The sequence below is a fragment of the Bos mutus genome, chromosome 4 (genome assembly GCF_027580195.1).
Source record: "Bos mutus isolate GX-2022 chromosome 4, NWIPB_WYAK_1.1, whole genome shotgun sequence".
In the NCBI taxonomy this organism is placed as follows: domain Eukaryota; kingdom Metazoa; phylum Chordata; class Mammalia; order Artiodactyla; family Bovidae; genus Bos; species Bos mutus.
The window spans coordinates 52,304,167-52,326,877 of NC_091620.1; the positions used below are offsets into that span (position 1 = coordinate 52,304,167).

At 40.9% G+C, this 22,711-nt stretch overlaps 1 protein-coding gene across 1 annotated transcript in view; it reads left to right on the forward strand.

Annotated features, from left to right (window-relative positions):
• The window catches only part of CHN2 (chimerin 2), a 340,978-nt gene that overhangs the window by 188,674 nt on the left and 129,593 nt on the right, over positions 1–22,711 (forward strand). Inside the window, exons 4-5 of the mRNA XM_070369480.1 lie at positions 18,029–18,060; positions 22,304–22,417. Of these exons, the coding sequence (XP_070225581.1) occupies positions 18,029–18,060; positions 22,304–22,417 (146 nt within the window). The remainder of the gene's footprint in view (positions 1–18,028; positions 18,061–22,303; positions 22,418–22,711) is intronic.

The following is a 22,711-nucleotide window of genomic DNA, read 5'->3' on the forward strand; positions in this document are numbered from 1 at the left end:
TTTGATGGAAATATCACTTAGGATTCTGTTGTGAGCAACAGAATCAAAACTGGCTAAATTTAGAGGGAAAAAGTAGGAGGGGTGGTGATGGAAATGATTGGAAAGATATGGAGAAATTCCCTGAATGGAAAAAAAAGAGCTAAACAAGGGGCTTTGGGAAGGATCTGTGAATCAGGACATCTTCAGGGACCCAGGAAATAGGACGAATGCACCTCTGAGCAGTGAAGTGTGTAGTTGGGGTCCAAGCTCCAGGATATGATAGCCTGCTTTTATATCCTGCTTCTCTGTATTTCAGTTTGCCTTTTGGAAATGGGTGTGATGGATTTTACCTATGGGGTAGTCATGAGCATTGAATGGGTTAATATACATGAAGAAAGTGCTTAGAACAATTCTTGGCACATAGTGAGTTCTTAATGCCTATTAGCAAATATTTTTGTTGTAGCTGTTAGGCTCTGCCATTCATGTGAATCAACTCTAACCATTTCTCTTAACAGTTTTCTCCTCAGCTTGCAAGGTCCAGGCTCAGAGCATCTGAGTAGCTTATGTTGGTTCACACATTCACCCCTTGGCCTGAGAATGTACAGGAACTTGATTAGCAGAATCACTGACAACAAGTCATGGTTGTTCCTTGGGTTTCATTCTTTACTCTTTGGAGATTCAGAAAACTGGAAGGAGAGCATGTTTTGTCCCATGGTGTTGAAGCATAAAGGACCAAGGTGTGAGCCATCAACACTGCCTATGTTGCCATGAAGACCCCCTTTTGAAATTTCAGTGAGTCCAGAAAGGGAATGTAGGCCATTAGCAGAGCTGTCTTTCAAAAACTGTATTACTTCAATGGAAGCTGAGCTGTATATAAGATAGGCTGTTTGTTGCTAGGACAACAGAGGTAAGAAGACAGGAGCTCTTTCCCCAAGGAGCTCACATCTAGAGATTGCAAAGGCCAACCAACAATATCAGTCCTAACAAGATCATGGCCCTAACTCAGGCCTTTATAAAGTTTATAGAGAGGCTAGGAAACCATACCTAAACTGGTGTGAGTTAGCCAGGAAAGATTTTCCCAAGATGGCAGCATCTTACCTCTTATTATTAAGATCAGTGCCAGGTTAAGGCATAGACAGGTTAACAAACAAGTATCAGAATTCCAGGCAGAGGAAACAACCCAACCAAAAAGGCCAAAGTCTATGAACAACCAAGGTGTGAAACTACAAGGCATTCTATATTAGGAACTTAAAGAATTGGGGGATGAGGATGTGGTGGAGCAAGAGTGTGTGTGCAAAGAACTGTTGAGTGAAAAAAAAATCCACAACCTAAAAGTTGAGAATTATGTTTTACTCAGCAGACACACTGAGGACTTAAGTCCAGGAGACAGCCTCTCAGATAGCTCTAGGGACTGTTGTAAAGAAGTAAGGGAGGAGCCAGGATATATAAGATATATAGGAGTTTGGGGGGAAAAAATGCCGAGAGTTGGAACATCAAAAGGTTAAAGAAAAATTAGACATCTCAAGTTAATGAAGCTAGCACTTTTCTATGTATGGGAAGATGCAAGAGTCTGGGCTCAATGCAGTATTTCCTTAGAGATGCACCTGAACTACCTAGGGCCAGTATCCTGTTTTTTCCATCCTGAATCTCTTCAGATTTTACCACAGTGGGGGTGGCTACAGTGGTTGATGGCCATCAGTTCAGTTCAGTAGCTCAGTCGTGTCCGACTCTTTGTGATCCCATAAACTGCAGCACACCAGGCCTCCCTGCCCATCACCAACACCCATGTCCATTGAGTCAGTGATGCCATCCAGCCATCTCATCCTCTGTCATCCCCTTCTCCTCCTGCCCCCAATCCCTCCCAGCATCAGAGTCCTTTCCAATGAGTCAACTCTTCGCATGAGGTGGCCAAAGTACTGGAGTTTCAGCTTTAGCATCAGTCCTTCCAATGAACACCCAGGACTGATCTCCTTTAGGATGGACTGGTTGGATCTCCTTTCAGTCCAAGGGGCTCTCAAGAGTCTTCTCCAACACCACAGTTCAAAAGCATCAATTCTTTGGCACTCAGCTTTCTTCACAGTCCAACTCTCACATCCATATATGACCACTGGAAAAATCATAACCTTGACTAGATGGACCTTTGTTGACAAAGTAATGTCTCTGCTTTTTAATATGCTGTCTAGGTTGGTCATAACTTTTCTTCCAAGGAGTAAGCGTCTTTTAATTTCATGGCTGCAATCACCATCTGCAGTGATTTTGGAGCCCAGAAAAATAAAATCAGCCACTGTTTCCACTGTTTCCCCATCTATTTGCCATGAAGTGATGGGACCAGATGCCATGATCTTAATTTTCTGACTGTTGAGCTTTAAGCCAACTTTTTCACTCTCTTCTTTTACTTTCATCAAGAGGCTCTTCAGTTCCTCTTCACTTTCTGCCATAAGGGTGGTGTCATCTGCATATCTGAGGTAATTGATATTTCTCCCGGCAATCTTGATTCCAGCTTGTGCTTCCTCCAGCCCAGAGTAACATCCTTTGTTTACTGATGTGGCAGGTGACATTCTTTGTTCACAGGGACATATTCTAGATACACAAGCAAGACCATGTTACGAAGATTCTGCATACTATTCATTTAATCATTCAATAAATATTTATTGAGCAACTACTGTATACCAGCTCTTTTATAGACTCTAGAACAGCAGTAACTAGCGAAGCACAAAAATCTCTGCCCTTGTATAGTTTCTATTTGAATGGAAGAGATTGGCAAAAAGCACACAAGTAAAATATATAGTATCTCGGGTGATGATAAATGTAGTGGAAAAAAATGAACCAGAGCAGAGATATGGGTTATGCCAAGGAGAGGAGTTTCCACTTTTAAGTAGAATAGTCTGGGAAACCCAACTAAGTTGTTTTGACCACATGGCAGTGGAGAGCCAGTGAAGGCTTTGCAGTAACATGATGAGATTTACATCTTCTTCCTCACTATGAAAGATAAATTGGAGGATGATTAAAGTATGGGCAAGAAGACATGTAAAAATTTCAGCAGTTCAGGTGGATAGATAGTACAGCAAACATGGGGAGAAAGCAGGAGCATTTCGAGAGCAGTTAAAGAACCACATCCAATGAACAGGACTTAATGACTTTGGGGTTGGGAAGGAGGAAGGAGGGGAAGTTTTGTTTCCAACCTAGGAGTCAGGGCAAAGTTTCAGAGCAACATGCTGTGAGGGGTGGAGACCCACAGAGTAAAGGATTTAAATATTAGTTCACATTTATGTATATCATGATGGATATTCTTGTTGTTGTTGTTCTGTTGTGCCTGACTCTTTGTGACCACATGAACAGCAGCCTGCCAGGCTTCCTGTTCTTCACAATCTCCTGGAGCTTGCTCAAACTTGTGTCCATTGAGTCATGATGCCATCCAACCATCTCATCCTCTGTCATCCCCTTCTCCTCTTGTCCTTAATCTTTCCCAGCATCAGGGTCTTTTCCAGTGAGTTGACTCTTCTCATCAGGTGGCCAAAGTATTGGAGTTTCAGCTTCAGCATCAGTCCTTCCAATGAATATTCAGGGTTGATTTCCTTTAGGATTGCCTGGTTTGATTTCCTTGCAGTCCAAGGGACTCTCAAGAATCTTCTCCAGCGCCACAGTTCAAAAGCATCAATTCTTCACCACTCAGCCTTCTGTATGGTCCAACTCTTAACATCCGTATGTGACTACTGGAAAAACCATAGCTTTGACTGGATGGACCTTTGTCGGCCAAGTGATGTCTCTGCTTTTTAATACACTGTCTAGGTTTGTCACAATTTTTCTTCCAAGGAGCAAGTGTCTTTTAATTTTATGGCTACAGTCACCATCCACAGTGATTTTGGAGCCCAAGAAAATAAAGTCTGCCACTGTTTCCATTTTTTCCCCATCTATTTGCTGTGAAGTGATAGGACCGGATGCCATGATCTTCATTTTCTGAATGTTGAGTTTTAAGCCAGCCTTTTCACTTTGTACTTTCACCTTCATCAAGAGACTCTTTGGTCTTCTTCACTTTTTGCCATTAGGGTGGTGTCATCTGCATATCTGAGTTTACTGATATTTCTTCTGGCAATCTTGATTCCAGCCTGTGCTTCATCACATGATGTAGTCTTCACGTAAGTTAAATAATCAGGGTGACAATATACAGCCTTGACATACTCCTTTCCCAATTTTGAATCAGTTCATTGTTCTGTGTCTGGTTCTAACTGTTGCTTCATGACCTGCATACAGGTTTCTCAGGAGGCAGGATATTCTTAAGTATGTCTGAAATTTTTTTCTTTAGTGTTTTTCATATTTTTTATAACTTTTCCAAGGGTGGAGGGAGGTGGGTTCCCTTATTAATCTTATTGAGTTGTTAGTCTGTTTAGTTTTGCATTTATCTGAGCTATTTCCCTGAGTAGCTAGAGGTATTTCTGTCTTTTCTTAAAAGCTACTTTTATCAGTATTATCAAAAACAAGTATTCCCTCTTACCTTCGTTTTACTCCATTTTGTGTCTTTCAAGTATTTGTTGCTTATTTGCATTTTAGTTTAAAAAACTGTTTTAATAACTTCCTTGGGAATACTCGAGTCCAGAGTTCCTTTAGTTTAAGGTAGCATTATAGACATGTTGGGTGTGCCTGTGTCTTGTAGGATGCTTCCCACGATGCCTGGGCTCTCCACCCACTGGACGCCAGTAACATCCTCCTGCTAGTCCTGACAATCAAAATTGTCTCTAGATATGGCCAAATATCCCTCGGGGCATAAAAACACCTACCCTCCCCGCCCCCGCAAGTTGAGAACCACTGGTCTAAGAAAAATCTTTTACTTTTTATTTATTCTAATATTACCACTTATTTTAAAAGGTAGCTCAGTGGTAGAGAATCTATCAATGCAGGAGACGTGGGTTCAATCCCTGAGTCAGGAAGATCCCCTGGATAAGGGAATGGCAATTCACTCCAGTATTCTTACCTGGGAAATCCCATGGACAGAGGAGCCTGGCAGGCTACAGTCCATGGAGTCTCAAAGAGTCGAACACAATTGAGCAACTGAACACACGCACACATATTTTAAAATCATAATCCCTGGGAAAACATAGGGTAAAAAGGAAAGAAGACAGAAAACAAGCCAAATGAATGGGAACTTCTTTGATCCTGAGCATCCAACCTGGTATTGTGTGCATCTACAAGTTAGCAGAAGGTTTATAGCAAGTTTCTAAGGAGCCTGACTTGTGGTTACTTACATAACTTAGCAAAACTATTGGTAACCTTTTAAGGAGGTTTATTACAGAAAGACTGGCTGGTAGATTTTTTAATAATACACTCTAGTCAAGACAGGAAGTAAAGCACCTCATTAGTGCCCCATAAAAATCCTGGAGAGTTTAAAGTAATTCCATTAGGATAACTAAAGAAAAGAAAGGGAGATTTCAAGTTTACTCAGTCTTATTCTATACTATGTGATCTGACCACAGAATGTAAATTTCTTTTTTTAATTAGTTGTTATTGAAGTTTAGTTGCTTTACAATGTGTTAGTTTCTGCTGTATAGCAAGAAACTATATTCCCTCTTTGTCCCCACAGAGCATTGAGTTCCCTGTGTTATACAGTAGGTTCTCATTAGTTATTATTTTATACATAGTCATAAATATATATATATATTTATATATGTCAGTCCCAATCTCCCAATTCATTGCATTCCCTCTTTTCCCCTTTGGTGTCCATACATTTGTTCTCTCCATCTGTGTCTCTATTTCTGCTTTGCAAACACGTTCATTTGTACCATTTTTCTAGCTTCTACATACATGCGTTAATGTGCGATATTTATTTTTCTCTTTCTGACTTACTTCACTTTGTATGACAGTCTCTAGGTCCATCCACGTCTCTGCAAATGGCACAGTTTTATTCCTTTTTATGGCTGAATAATGTTCCATTGTGTATATGTACCACATCTTCTTTATCCATTCATCTGTTGATGGACGTTTAGGTTGTTTCCATGTCCTGGCTATTGTAAATAGTGCTGCAGTGAACACTGGAGTACAAGTATCTTTTGTAATTATGGTTTTCTGTGGGTATATGCCTGGGAGTAGGATTGCTGGGTCATATGGTAGTTCTGTTTTTACTTTTTTAAGGAACCTCCATACTGTTTTCCATAGTGCCTGTATAAGTTAACATTCCTACCACCTTTGTAAAGGAGTTCCCTTTCCTCCACACCCTCTCCAGCATTTATTGTTTGTAGATTTTTTTGATGACAGCCATTCTGACTGGTATGAGGTGATACCTCATTGCAGTTTTGATTTGCATTTCTCTAATAATTAATGATGTTGAGCATCTTCTCACAAAGAATATAAAATTTCAGTACCTGCATTTTATTTCTCTCCCTTTCATGGAGATCTTTGATTTCTAATTAGAAGGAAATTACCCAAATCTATTTTTTCCTGAATGAAGTTGCCCAAGTATCACCAGTACAAATCCCCCCATCAAAAACCTTTCTCCCACACTTGATCTGTACCTCAGAGAATCTAGCAGTCTAGCGGCCCTGTGTAGGAGGTTGCTAAATTGGGTTTTTAAATTATTTCTATTAAGCAAAAACTTAACACATACCAGCTGCTGGCGGATTATAAAAGCTGTGGTTTTTTTTTTTTTCAATAATTGGAAACCTTGTTTACAGAGGGCTCACAGTATTCTTTAAATGCCTTTGTGTTAAATATAAAAGAACTTGTGTTTATCTAGGCAATGATAATCTGACTATAAAGCCAACTCATTTAAGGATTATGCTTCCTGTCTCTCACTATGCAGCTGTCACCCTACTGTTCTTTCAAGCTTTGCAAAATGCTGAAGATTCTTGCTTAAAATTAGAAGAATGAATTGGAAAACAAAACAAGTAGTTTGGAATACATCTAATTCTAAATCCCACGGAAATCTTTGAGAGACCCAAAATGTCACTATATCTGGACAAATTCATTCCAAGTTCTCATTTGTTAACTCATTGACAGAATTCAGTTCATTCCAAAGGAATTTAGGTGCTCAGTTCTGGCAAAAGAAAAATCAAGGACAACTCAGGTAATTTAGTCTGAAGCTAGACTGTAGAACTTTGCTAGTCAATGAAGGCGTCCACATTGATTGTCATCTGCTCTGGAGAAGATGGGAAGTACAGTGATTAAAGGTGTGTGTGCTGAGTCCTAAGCCACTTACTAGATCTGTGACCTCAAGCTAGTTGTTTAGGGACTCTCTGAAAAATAAGTGTGCTCACTTCCCTCACAGGGTTGTTTGGAGGCTTAAATGAGAAAATACATGAAACCCTAAGGACAGCTCCTGGCAAAGAGTTGTTGTTCATTCATTCAGTCGTGTCTGAACTCCAAACAATCCTGGCAAAGAGTAGCCGTTCAATGAGGGTTAGCCTGTTACCACAATGTTCCAAGTCCCATTGTTTTTCATATGTATTATTTCATCTAATCTTTGGAACAGCCTTATTAAAATAGTATATTTTTATAACTCTAGTTTTATTGAAAATCGAGAGAAATGAGATGCAAAGAAGTTTAATAACCCACTCAGGGTCACACAGCAATTGAATTGACAGCAGGGCTCTGTGTTCATAATCTCTGTCTCATTCTGCAAACATTTAATGAGTACAGGCACCCTTTGCTCTCAGAACAATCACTCTCTGCATATTTGCTATAATGACTCACAAAAGCTTTTGGCCAAAATCAGTCTCCCAGTTAAAAAGCTGCTATCACAAGTTCTCCTGTGTGGGACAGCTTCTTAAACTTCCACATGTACATGACTCCCCTTCAAAATGCACATTCTGCATTTCTCACGGGCTCCAAGGCGATGCCAATGCTGCTGCTCCGCAGGTCATACTTTGAGCAGCAGGGAAGCTAGATGATGGAAGAGGGGCTCCTTCAGACCTCAGAGCCCTCCTGACTGGCCTTCTGTTTAAACATGCATACTAAGTCGCTTCAGTCGTGTCCAACCCCTGGCAACCCTATGGACTGTAGCCTGCCAGGCTTCTCTGTCCATGGGGTTCTCCAGATAAGAATCCTGGAGTTGGTTGCCATGTGTTCCTCCAGGGAATCTTCCCTACCCAAGGACTGAACCCATGTCTCCTGCAGCATCTGTAGGCAGATTCTTTACCGCTGAGCCACAGGGGAAGCCCCCTTGTTTAAACATACTGAACATTATATTCATAACTCTCCCCACTTCTCCCCTGAAGGTTTAGTTCCTCAGTACTTGTTTAGGCCAGGTACCTTGGGGCACTACCAACTCAGGTCTAATTTAGATAGTATCTTTCAAATCTGCAGTAGTATCTCATTGTTTACGATAGAACATGTTCAGTGTAGAAGGATAGTAAAATTCCTGTTCCATTCGACCATGGACTGCACACAAACATACCTAGTCATTATTTTATGAAGTGTTAAACAATTTTATAGTTAGTGTTTAGATATTTCATATTATGCAGAAATTCTTAAATTGTTATATATTTAAAGCATTTTAGTAATGTCTGGGACATGGATATTTTTGGATGTTTTACAAATGAATTATTATTTTTTCCATTTAAAACAGTAGGATATAGACTTTTGTTATTTGAAACTCTAGTGACCAACACATTTTTAGAAATGGATTAGGTTCAGATAACAAGAAGTGCCTGCATTCACTCTGTGCCAGACATTGGGTGAAATTCTAGGAATACAATGGTGACGAAGACAAAAATAGCTGCTTAAAAAAACTCACAGAATAGTTAGAGAAGAAACAAGCAAGTTAAGATTTAAAATATGGTAGGATGTCAAGTTTTTCAGCAGAGATAGGTAGAAGGAGCTTTAAGAGCATGGAAAATAACGGGCCTGCCTCTTTCTTTGGTACACAGGAGGCTCTTTCTGGATACCAATGATAGCTAATACCCATTGTATATCTAGGTACTCCAGGCACTGTTGCAAGCATGATGCATGTATTTACTCATTTAAGTATTAAAACAACTTAATGAAGCAGATACTTTTGTTACCATCTCCATTTTAAAGATGAGGAAACTGAGGTACAGAGAAGTTAGTAACCTGCTTATGGACACACTGATATGGCCTTAAAGTCAGGCAGTCTGAGTCTAGAGCCTGCCCCTCCAAGCATCTTGTGATCCACCTTTATTTTATTAAAATGAAGTTCAGGATCTTAAAGGAAGAACATACCAAAAAATGATGGATGTGTTAGGGGTGCATTTATAGAACTGTAAATGATTTGCTTTGATTGGAGCCTGTGATGGTCATGGGCTGATGAGGCCATGAGGTGGGAAGCTATGACAGTTGCGCCGGCTTCACACGTAGAGGAGCATATGCATGGATCCTGTGGACCGGGCTGGACAGGACTAAAACCGTCTTCAATAGTCACGGTGCTGGCACTAATTATGTATGAGCTATGATACACAGTTATGAAATAGTTTACCATATATTACATGAGTGTTGTCGCTTTCCAATCAGTCATCTTGGGAAGCTGTGCTTTTATTCCCCCAGCTTCACATTGCTCATAGTGTCCTGGGAATGCTTTTCTAAAGTACCTTTAGAACAAGTTATAGGGCACATCTTATTACTAGAAAACCATGCTTCATTTTTGTCTCAAATGGATTTCCTCATTGGGTCACTCACCCTATTTACTAAATTTAGCTCTGAATAACTTTTGCCTGTTTGTTATAATAACATCTACTCTCAAATCCATTCTCAAAAAACAAATGTATGTTTCTATTTACCAGTGATTCTGAAACTTCAGTATATGCTTAAATATCATCGAGGGGGACTTCATTAAATAGCACATCAAAGCCCCACCTTCAGTATTTCTGAATCAGTTCTTCTTAAAAAGGGATCGGGAATCTGCAACCTTTAACATGCATCCTAAAATTTCTGTTTTGAATGACCAGACCACACTTGAAAAGATGAAGCTGTTAGGATATTCAAGAGAAAGGGTAACAATTATTAAGGCCAGTTCCAGAAAAGGAATTCCAAATGTGTTCTGATCAACAGTGATGTCAGTGGCAAATACTGCCCTCCTAGGGGGACTATTACCCAGCTGTTGTTGTTTAGTTGGTAAGTCACGTCCAGCTCTTTACAACCGTGGACTTCAGCACACAAGACTCCTCTCTCCTCCACTGTCCCCTGGAATTTGCTCAAATTCATGTCCATTGAGTGGGTGATGCTATGCAACCATTCATCTTCTGAATCCCCTTCTCCTTCTGCCCTCAATCTTCCCAGCATCAGATCTTTTCCAATGAGTTGGCTCTTTACATCAGGTGGCCAAAGTATTGGAGCTTCAGCTTCAGCATCAGTCCTTCCAATGAATATTCAGGGTTTATTTCCTTTAGAATTGACTGGTTTAATCTTCTTGCTGTCCAAGGGACTCTCAAGAGTCTTCTCCAGCATCAATTCTTTGGCATTCAGCCATCGTTATGGTCCTACTCTCACATCCGTAGATGACTACTGGAAAAACCATAGCTTTGACTAGACAGATTTTTGTCAGCAAGGAGATGTCTCTGCTTTTTAATACACTGTCTAGGTTTGTCATAGCTTTCCTTCCAAGGAGCAAGTGTCTTTTAATTTCATGGCTGCAGTCACCATCTGCAGTGATTTTGGAGCCCAAGAAAATGAAATCTGTCACTTCTTCTACTTTTCCCCCTTCTATTTGCCGTGAAGATGGGACCAGATGCCATGATCTTAGTTTTTTGAATGTTGAGTTTTAAGCTAGCTTTTACATCTCCTCTTTCACCCTCATCAAGACGCTCTTTAGCTCCTCTTCACTTTCTGCCATTAAAGTGGTATCATACATATCTGAAGTTGTTGATATTTCTCCCAGCAATCTTGATTCCAGCTTATGATTCACCCAGAGTGGTATTTCACATAATGTACTCTGCATAGAAGTTAAATAAGCAGGGTGACAATATATAGCCTTGTCATAGTCCTTTTCCAGCTGTGAACCAGTCCATTGGTCCATGCCCAGTTCTAACTGTTGCTTCTTGATCTGCATTATACAGGTTTCTCAAGAGACAGGGAAGGTGGTCTGGTTCTCCCATCTCTTTAAGAATTTTTAAGTTTGCTGTGATCCACAGAGTCAAAAAAGTTGACTTTTTCACAGAGAGAAAAAGTTGGCTTAAAACACAACATTCAGAAAACGAAGATCATGGCATCTGGTCCCATCACTTCATGGGAAATAGATGGGAAAACAGTGGAAATAGTGTCAGACTTTATTTTTTGGGGCTCCAAAATCACTGCAGATGGTGACTGCAGCCATGAAATTAAAAGACGCTTACTCCTTGGAAGAAAAGTTATGACCAACCTAGATAGCATATTCAAAAGCAGAGACATTACTTTGCCAACAAAGGTCCATCTAGTCAAGGCTATGGTTTTTCCAGTGGTCATGTATGGATGTGAGAGTTGGACTGTGAAGAAAGCTGAGTGCTGAAGAACTGATGCTTTTGAACTGTGGTGTTGGAGAAGACTCTAAGAGTCCCCTTGGACTGCAAGGAGATCCAACCAGTCCATTCTGAAGGAGATCAGCCCTGGGATTTCTTTGGAAGGAATGATGCTAAAGCTGAAACTCCAGTACTCTGGCCAGCTCATGCGAAGAGTTGACTCATTGGAAAAGACTCTGACGCTGGGAGGGTTTGGGGGCAGGAGGAGGAGGGGACGACAGAGGATGAGATGGCTGGATGGCATCACTGACTCAATGGACATGAGTCTCAGTGAACTCCGGGAGTTGGTGATGGACAGGGAGGCCTGGCGTGCTGCGATTCGTGGGGTCGCAAAGAGTCGGACACGACTGAGCGACTGAACTAAACTGAACTGACAGAGTCAAAGGCTTTAATCTAGGCAATTAAGTAAAAGTATATGTTTTTTTGGAACTCCTTTACTTTCTCCATGATCTAACAAATGTTGGCAATTTGATTTCAGGTTGCTCTGCCTTTTCTGAACCCAGCTTGTACATCTGGAATTTCTCAGTTCATATGCTACTGAAGGTTAGCTTGAAGGATTTTGAGCATAACCTTGCTAGCATGTGAACTGAACACAATTGTACAGTAGTTTGAACATTCTTTGGCATTTCCCTCTGAGACTGGAATAAAAACTGACCTTTTCCAGTCTTGTAACCATGCTAAGTTTTCCAAATTTGCCAACATATTGAGCGCAGCACTTTAACAGCATCATGAAATTATGAAATAATTTAGGATTGAAAAAGCTCAGCTGGAATTCTGTAACCTCCATTAGCTTTGTTCATAGTAATGCTTCCTAAGCCCCAGTTGACTTCACACTCCAGGATATCTGGCTCTAGGTGAGTGACCACACCATCATGGTTATCCAGGTCATTAAGACCTTTTTTGTATAGTTCTTCTGTGCATTCTTGCCACCTCATCTTAATATCTTCTGCTTCTGTTAGGTCCTTGCCATTCTGTCCTTTTTCTCACTCATCCTTGCCAGAAATGTTCCCTTGATATCTCCAGTTTTCTTGAAGAGATATCTGGTCTTTCCCATTCTGTTGTTTTCCTCTATGTCTTTGCATTGTTCATTTAAGAAAGGGAGGGAGGTGGAAGCGGGGTACAGGATGGAGGGGACAAATGTATGCCTATGGCCAATTCATGTTGATGTATGGCAAAACCATCACAATATTGTAAAATAATTATCTCCCAATTAAAATAAATAAATTTTAAAAAAGAAGGCCTTCTTATCTCTCTGAAACTCATCTCTCTGAAATGCTGCCTTCAGTTGGGTATATCATTTCCTTTCTCCCTTGCCTTTTGCTTCTCTTCTTTCACAGGTATTTGTAAAGCCTCCTCAGATAACCACTTTGACTTCTTGCATTATTTTTTCCTTCGGGATGGTTTTGGTCACTGCTTCCTGCACAGTGTTACAGACTCCATCCACAGTTCTTCAGGAACTCTGTCTACCAGATATAATCCCTCAAATCTGTTTGTCATTTCCACTGTATAATCAGAAGGGATTTGATTTAGGCCATACCTGAATGATCTAGTGGTTCTCCATACTTTCTTTAATTTAAGTCTGAATTTTGCAATAAGGAGCTTATGATCTGAGCCATAGTCAGCTCCAGGTCTTTTTTTTACTGATTGTATAGAGCTTCTCCATCTTTGGCTACAAAAAACATAATCAATCTGATTTCAGTATTGACTATCTGGTGATGTCTATGTGTAGAGTCATCTCTTGTGTTGTTGGAACAGGGTATTTGCTATGACCAGTGCATTCTCTTGACAAAACTCTGTTAGCCTTTGCCTTGCTTCATTTTGTACTCCAAGGCCGAACTTGCCTATTACTCCAAGTATCTCTTAACTGCCTACTTTTGCGTTCCAGTCCCCTATGATAAAAATGATATCTTTTTTGGTGTGAGTTCTAGAAGAGGATGTAGGTCTTCATAGAACCAGTCAACTTCAGCTTCTTCAGCATCAGTGGTTGGGGCATAGACTTGGATTATTGTGATGTTGAATGATTTACCTTGGAAATGAACCGAGATCATTCTGTCATTTTACAGATTGCACTCAAGTACTGCATTTCAGACTCTTTTGTTGACTATGATGGCTACTCCATTTCTTCTAAGGGATTCTTGCCCACAGTAGTAGATATAATGGTCATCTGAATTAAATTTGCTCATTCACATGGATTTTGGGCTTCCCTAATAGCTCAGTTGGTAAAGAATCCACCTGCAATGTAGGAGACCTGGGTTTGATCCCTGTGTTGGGAAGATCCCCTGGAAAAGGGAAAGGCTACCCACTCCAGTATTCTGGCCTGGAGAATTCCACTGATGGTATAGTCCATGGGGTTGCAAAGAGTCGGACACAACTGAGCGACTTTCACTTCACATTGATCTTAGTTCACTGATTCCTAAGGTGTCGATATTCAATTTTGCCGTCTCCTGCTTGTCTATGTCCAATTTACCTTAATCCATGGACCTAACATGCCAGGTTCCTATGCAATATTGTTCTTTACAGCATCAGACTTTACTTTCACCACCAGACATATTCACAACTTTCTGCATTGGTCCAGCCTCTTCATTCTTTCTGGAGCTATTTGTAATTATCCTCTGCTATTCCCCAGTAGCATATTGGACACCTTCCAACCTGGGGGGCTCATCTTCCAGTGTCATATCTTTTTGCTTTCATACTATTCATGGGGTTCTCCTGGAAAGAATACTGGAGGGTTTTGCCATTTCTTCCTCCAGTGGACCATGTTTTGTCAGAACTCTTCATCATGACCTGTCTGTCTTGTGTGGCCCTGTACAGCATAGCTCATAGTTTCTTGAGTTACACAAGCACTTTCGCCAGGATAAGGCTGTGATCCATGAAGGGGAGTCTCCTGTAGATGGTTCTTATTTAGAGAATGATGTTCAGTTATACTTATTTAAAAAAAATCAGCCACCATTTTGCACAGTCACCCCACATAACCGAAGTCACTTGTGTCTTGGGGAGTACCCATTTCGGGTGTGTGTTTGCTCAATGGTTGGCTTAGTATCCTCCTTTTGCAAAGAGTGGTGCTCCTTTCAGAACCAGGTGGATCATGAAAGGATCCAGCATTGGAAGATGGAGCAAAATACCCACAAATTATTACTTTTTTCCTAAAAAGGTTGGACTTCTTTCACTTCTGAAACTGGATCACTAAACCCCAAGAGCCAGTCACGCTCACAGTGACCAGCTTCACCAGTGTGATGGGCTGTCCAGCTTTAGCCATTGTCCTGGCGGGCGACTTCCCTTCATGTTGGGATATGTTGTGTTTTTGTCCCTTCCTGAGTCCATGTGACTACTTAAATTAGCCCTCCATTTTCCTCAAGTTGCCTAATTTTAACAACGTAATTCTCAATGAAAACGGAGGAATTTCAGAGCTGTTTTACTTATTATTTATCAATTGTCCTTTGTCTCATTCACTGAAGAGAATCTCATACACCTGGAAATTGAAATTCTTTAATAAAACAAATCTGTGTTTCACAGGTACCTAATGATCCCATCAATATTTAATATGAAGCAGTGCCTGGGGCAGAGTAAGGCTCCTTTAAGGCAGTACTCGGTCACAAGGAGGACGTTACTGTAGTCAGATCCCTTGTCCCTCAGAGCCCTGTTGTCAGCTGACTGTGCTTTGTCAGGGTCTGAGTATCCAAAATGATCCATCATAAAAAAATGTGGATATTCTATGATTTTTCTGGCATCATGTAACTTAAATTTAGCTCTTGACAGCTCAAAAGCTCAGTGAGAGGTGGAGAGACAGAATGTTTAGATTCCTGTGAGAAAAAGTTTAGGAAAAGGAAGAGGTGATTGTTATAGCTTTTTATCCCAGTCATTATTTCTCTCTTTAACACTAACAAGGACAGCTATATTTTCTTTACGAGCTACAGAGACAACACCAGGAAGAGAGATTGAATCAGATCACTATCAAAACAGCTAGGACAGTGGGAGCCGTGATTGGATGTCTGTCCACATCCTCTGTCTTCACTCTCTCTTACTTCCACCTTTCCTGTCCCCCATGTGTGGCTTTGCCAGATTTAGAAGGAAAAAAAAAAAAAAAAAAAAATGAAAACAGGATGTCTAGATAAATTTGAATTTCAGACAAATGAAGAATAGTATTTTAGTACACATTTTGTGTGATATTGGGTGCCTATTCCATGACGGTATTCCACGTGGAGTCTCTCCCACACGATTCAGTGCTCTTGTTTTATTTTCTTGCAGTTTTCATGTGCAGATTTGTTCTTCAATTGGGTCAAAGGGTCCTTCAGGCAGGATCTTATCTGGTGTTTCTCAAGGCACCCTAGATATTGACTTCCCTATTTGGGGGACTATGTTAGATTTTTCAAAAGTTACCTTCTACTGCAAGTACAGAACACCCCGGAGCTCTTTATATATTTCCTCTCATATCTCTGAGGTCATCACTTCATGAACAATGACCAGGCTGAGCACAGAGCTCTGAGCATAAGTGTGCTGTGTATTTTTATGAGTGATAGATGAACTGAAAGCTATTTGTTGTCTGAAGAGGCAATTAAATTAACTTACCTGCATGCCAGGAGTTAGTAGTAAGCTCTATCTGCCATGCTATCCATCTGGGAAGTTAGGTTAATTACTCTTCCCTTTTGGAAAGATAAGAGGATGGAGGAAGGGAATGAGGTTGGGAGCTATACCTAGTTTTGTAAACGTATGTCCTAAGAGTAGGAAAGAACTGAGAAAGCTAATGTTGTTGCTAAGTCGCTTCAGTCATGTCCAACTCTGTGCGACCCCATAGACCGCAGCCCACCAGGCTCCACCGTCCCTGGGATTCTCCAGGCAAGAACACTGGAGTGGGTTGCCATTTCCTTCTCCAATGCATGAAAGTGAAAAGTGAAATGGAAGTCGCTCAGTCATGCCTGACTCTTAGCGACCCCGTGGACTGCAGCCCACCAGGCTCCTCCGTCCATGGGATTTTCCAGGCAAGAATACTGGAGTGGGGTGCCATTGCCTTCTCCAGAGAAAGCTAATAGAATGATGTAAATGACAAAATGTGCAACTCACATTCAAAAGCTTCCTAGTATGTAGAGTCATGGTACACATCAGATAACAAGGTGCCTTTTTACATACTTTGTGCTTCGATTAATGCTATTATTTAGATCATCCTTTGTAAGTGACACCTAGCAGGCTTCAAGCCTTAAAGATTAAGAGTGATGAATGCCCTCTCTTGGTTCAGTGCGTTTCAAGTGTAAAATGCACAGAAGAGTGAACACATATTTAGACATGTCTAGATGATTAGTTTTATGCCAGCTAGGCTTGCCCAAGGCAGGCCTGTCAAGATGGTCCCCTTGGCTCTCCCTTTTGAAACTTCCTCTAGTGCATAGCTCCCTACTGCCCATTTCAGTTTAGTTCAGTCACTCAGTCATTTCCGACTCTTTGTGACCTCATGGACTGCAGCATGCCAGGCCCCCCTGTCCATCACCAACTCCCAGAGTTTACCCAAACTCATGTCCATTGAGTTGGTGATGCCATCCAATCATCTCATCCTCTGTTGTTCCCTTCTCCTCCCACCTTCAATCTTTCCCAGCATCAAGGTCTTTTCAAATGAGCCAGCTCTTCGCATCAGGTCCCCTGCATCATTTGAAGGGTAGAGGTAAGCTAGGAAACTGCCTTCAGATACCACCACTCTGTCCTGCTGAGAAAACTGCCCATTTGACTATATACAGAAATGACTGTAAATGAAATAGCCGCCCAGCTCATATTCTACTTTAGCAAATAAACATGAACTTGCTGTTTATAAGCATCAATGAAAATCTATAACTTCTTGTAGCTCTACATATCCTCAGTGTCCCTGGAATCAGACTAGGAAGAATAAAAGTGGAACATGGGAATTCATGTTAATTTCTCACCAACTCCAACACCTTTAACCTAAGAAAACAAAGTTCATACAAAAGTAGATTATCACATATATGTGGTAGAAATCCAGTGTGATTACCCCAAGGCTCAAGATATCATTGAAAAATCTTTTCTGGAATTTTATGCTTTTCAGTCAACTCATAAATCTTATCCTCCAAAGTTTATACCTCTGATGTCAAATGAATTTTAGCCCATTAGCCATTTGTTGAAAAAATGTTAGGATGTAGGTTTTATCTGTAAAGAGACCAAATTAAGCTTATTTTTTTAATCCTGGTGTACACCCCATTTTTATTACAACCAAATATTGAAACAATTAGAGGAAGATTGAAATAAATATTTATGTTTTATTCATGCTAGAAGTACTTATTCTCTCCTTCAGGATGAAGCCTTGTAATACTGTTATCAATTCCTTAATATTAAAATAAGCCTCATTTTATTTCCTTTGAAAATTTTTTTATTGGATGTTTGAGTTTGGGTGGGAATGAGCCTAATGATTAGAGAAATATGGCAATTCTAGATCATTTTTACTCAAGAAAGTTGAGTGTGTTGGTTAACTCCAGAATGTCTTAGGTCTCTGATTTGGGGAATAAAAACTGTAATAAAATTATTTCCAGGACTCTAGCTCTGTTTATTTGAATAGTAGTTTTATCTATCTGATTTGAATTCAAATGCATTATTAATACTTTTCTTCTTTTTTAATATAGGTGGAAAACAGACCAAAATATTATGGAAGAGAGTATGTATTCTGCTATTCATTGTTTTAATAACATAATAAGTAGTAATTTTCATATGTCATTTAAATATTAAATATTAAAAATTTTCCAATATAGTCTTCATCAAATATCCATTGTGCAAGAGTTTAATAATAAGGATAAATGCAATCAGATCCTTTTGTATTGAATTTTTCTTATAATATTCAGGTGTTTGGCTTTCACAAATGTGGGAGGATCACTATCTCCTGCTACATTCAGTTCTTTTCACAAAAGCAGCCACTGAGTGCCTGGAAGTATTTGAAACATAAGGCAGCATTTTCCATAGTTGTGGCTCTCTTAGTCTTTCGTCTCACTTTCTACCTCAATACCATATAAACAGCTCGAGTCAAAGACTGTAAACTCAGGCCAAATTCCTGGCTTTCACGCACCTCAGTAAGTGCAACACTCAGGAAAGTCATCCCATTTCCTTGCAGTCTCATAAAACCGAAATGATGATTTCTCTTGATGTGGATCTATTAGCCAAATTACCTTAATACCATAATTATGATTTCCCCCATTTTCCTCTTAATTTCATCTCTTGTTTTACTTTCTGAGAAACCTACTGCAAAGCAAATATGCATTACCATAAAAACAACCAGCAGGCTGGGGCTGTGGCCTGGTGCACAGCTCACAGCAGACAGAACTGCCCAGCACAGAGTCAGGGTAGATACATAGTTCACTCTTCTTCCCACGTCCAACCTGGAGGCATTCAGAGGCAAAATCTCTTTCAAGTCCACCGACCAAACTCAAACCTCCTTCCTCTATTCCCTTACCCATCAGAGCTTCACTCTTGTGATTAATGATGCTATTATTTGTCCCAGTTCAGCAGCTACTTCCTAATTGCCATGGCTGCATTTCTGAACCTTCCTACTGGGCCTTGAAAATGCAGCTAGGGGTTCTGGAGTACCTGCCTGGACCATTGGCCTCCTCTCTTCCACCCCACATCCCTAACAGTCAACCTCGATATAAGATGACATTTTTTTCTTCAGTATACTGTTTTGGATTTTACTCCAGAACAACACCAAAAATAAAGAATTAAAAAAGAAAATGAAAATCTAATATATACTTCTAAAATAGAACACTTTTGTACATGAATTCCAAAAGGAACTCTATTCATTGTCTTTTCCTTTTTCGCATAAAACTTTTATTGAATAACCTCCTAGTTCTCATCCTCAAACCCCCATCCACATAAACTGTGTAGTGAGAGGAGACCAAAGAAACCACAAAAAAGGAACGTTTGCTATTAGAGGGAAGTTAGCTTAAAAACTTCAGATTCTGTGTTTCCCTTTCTTTTTAAAAAATATAAGGTTTTTTAAATTCCATTCAAAATATAAGATATGCTCTCTTCAGGAAACATTTATACATATTTTTTTCTTAGAAAGAATCACAATAAAGTGTGGACAATGGGTGTCATTAGTGAAAAGGGAATTTGTATTTTTCTACTGTTTATATTTTTATTTCTTTTGTGCCTTTTAATTTTCCCACTGTGGATAGGTATTACTTCTGTTTTTAAAAAGTTAAACGATACCTAATTAACTGGGGAAAATTAAAGCACAGGGATCGAACCCAAGTCTCCCACATTGCAGGCAGATTCTTTACCAGCTGAGCTACAAGGGAAGCCCAAGAATACTGGAGTGAGTAGCCTATCCCTTCTTCAGTGGCTCTTCCTGACCCAGGAATTGACCTAGGATCTCCTGCATAGCAGGCGGACTCTTTACCAACTGCACTATCAGGGAAGCCCGTATAGGAATTGACAATGTGGAAAATACCATAACCTGCCATTAGAGAGAAGTATTGTTAACTTTTTTCCCTTCACCTCTTTCTTTCCAGTCTTTGTGCAGGCTTTCTTTTTGAAAAGTTGGGATCATAATATATATATATATTATGTCCTATATATATATAGGACACTTTTAAATCTATCCCTAAAGGGGATGCTGAGCTGCATGCTGAGTCTTCAGGTGCACAAAATTGTTACTTCTTTCAAACAATTGAATTTATCTTAGTTTTTGACACTTGGCGTCTGCTGCTGGCCATCCCTGAAAGTTTAAACAAAGAGAGTTTAAACAAAGCTGCTTCCCGGTTAGCCGCCTGTTGAGGATGCTCCTCCTCTCATGGTTTTCGCCCTTCTCCACCCAGAGAGTGGTCTGGGCCTGGGGTGTCCAGTTTCTCTGCCCTCCTCTGTGTGTGTCTCTTCCTGCCATGGTCATCCCCACAACCCCCTGCCCATCCGGTTGTATCCTGGACATCCCAGCCTAAACATCTTCTGCACCAGCTTCTGCCCTTTCTGACTCTGATGTGGGAAACTTTCCAGTGCCCTCTACTCTTCTACCCTCCCCAAGTCTGTCTGTCTGTCTCTCTTTCTGTCTCTCTGTCTCTCTCTCACTGGCCTGGTAACTGCAGGCTGCCCTCAGGTCCCTGCTCAGACCATCTGTCCAGTCTTCTCCAGCCCCAGCTCTTGCTACAAACTAGGTCTCCAGTCTATGGGCATACCACCCTAAACGCGCCCAAGCTCGTCGTCAAAGGAGGCTTCTCCACCTCCCAAATCAGACCCACTGAGCCTGGGCTCTGGCCAGATTTCTCCCAATTTCCCTCCCAAATAACTGGGGACACTGGTCTCCTTTTGGGCAGTTTTGGGCAGGAGGATTACTCTTATGTCACACAGTACGTTTATCCTCACCCCAGAAATGCACTGCTCCAAGACCTCCATGTGTGGGCTTTCAAGATTTAAAACCAAAATTTGAGAAGCCACAGCCCCTCTTTTTCCCAAGCTATCACTGCCCTAGACTTTTGAGAGTTGATTTGAGAACTCAAAGCCAGAACATTGGGACCTCGCTCCCCTAAGACTAAAGCTTCAGCTTGTAAGATCTAGCTGTACAGAATAGAAGGGAATTAGGACATAAAAATTGTGATACATGAACTTCCCTGGTGGCTCAGTGGTAAAGAATCTGCCTGCAATGCAGGAAGCACAGGAGACTCAGGTTTGATCCCTGAGTTGGGAAGATCTCCTGGAAGAGGGCATGGCAACCCATTCCAGTATTCTTGCCTGGAGAATCCCATGGACAGAGGAGCCTGGCAGGCTATAATCCATAGGGTCACAAAGAGTTGGACACGACTGAAGCAACTTAGCATGCACCCATTGTGATAGGTATATTTTTTTTCCAAAAAATTATCCTGGTACATGTGTCCTGTAAATAATCTTTGCATTCCTGGGGAAAAACTTGTGTAGCCATTTCCCTCCCTTCCCTCTCCCTTCCAGGAAGGTAAAAGAGGATTATTTGTCCAGAAATTTTTTTCTCTAATTTATTCTTCCAAATTCTCTAAGATTGGGGAATCCTAGAAAGAGAGTGTTGTTCCCTTTCCCAAGAGCCCAGGGCCCCTTGGTACCGACCTAACCCTGCAACCCAGCTCCCACCTTCCTCTGTAACACAGAATGATCAAATCTCTGAAAACAGCATTGAGCAGCTGTTATTGTTTGAGGGTGACAGAGAGCCGGCTGGTTGACTGTCCCTAACTGCTGTCCTGTTCTCTTCTCCCCTGGCATCACCATACGCTCTCTAGGGCTCAGACATCCCTTCCAGAGCGAGGCAGTCTCTGGCTAAGCCTGAAATCCTACTGCATTTTCTACATGCATGTGTAGAATAGCAAGGGAAATAGCAAGGGAAAAAATAAACATTATCTTTTAAAACAGAAAAATAGGTACATTCTCCACACACATCCCTAAGCGATTGCTCTCAAAATTTGAAGAAGTGGAAGACTGTTCATGACTGCTGGCTATTCTTTCCAGCGAATGAGCCTCTTAAATGAACAGCACCCCACACCTGAAGTAAGCAGGGTGATAATCAGTATGTGTTCATCTGCAATCAGGATAATACATAGTGAGCGGGGAGCTAAATTGGTAAATGCTCTTTTGTTATTCCCCGCGGTTAAAAGAGGAGTTGTAACCTGGCTTTTGGTTCTGACTTTAATTTTCAGCTTGTGAGCGAAGACAATAGCAGAAAGCCAGGTGGACTTGGCCTTTTTCCTTTTGTTTTGCATGTTATCTGTTTGGGTGCATGCTGGGAGGTGGGTCCAAGCCCATCTGGAACTATACATTAGTATAGTTCCTTCTTCATTAAGGTGAGGAGCCGTAAATTCCAGGTGGTCCCACCATGTTTTTTAACCAGCTCTTTGTGGTCCGTACTTGGTGTATGGTCTGTTCAGAACAAAGATGCTCTTGTCTCTTCTCAGATTCCACGGTATCATATCCCGAGAGAAGGCAGATGAGCTTCTTGGAGGCGTAGAGGGTGCCTACATTCTTCGAGAAAGCCAGCGCCAGCCAGGATGCTACACGTTAGCACTAAGGTAAACGCGATTATCCAGTTGCAACTGCTTTGCAAGGATTTACTTATTTTTCCCTTTTTTTTTATTGTGGTAAAATATACATAACATCCAGGGCTTTCATGGTGGCTCAGCTGATAAAGAATCCTCCTGCAATACAGGAGACCCTGGTTCGATTCCTGTGTCGGGAAGATCCCCTGGAAAAGGGATAGGCTACCCACTCCAGTATTCTTGGACTTCCCTGGTGGCTCAGATGGTAAAGAATCCACCCACAATGCGGGAGACCTGGGTTCCATCCCTGAGTTGGGAAGATCCCCA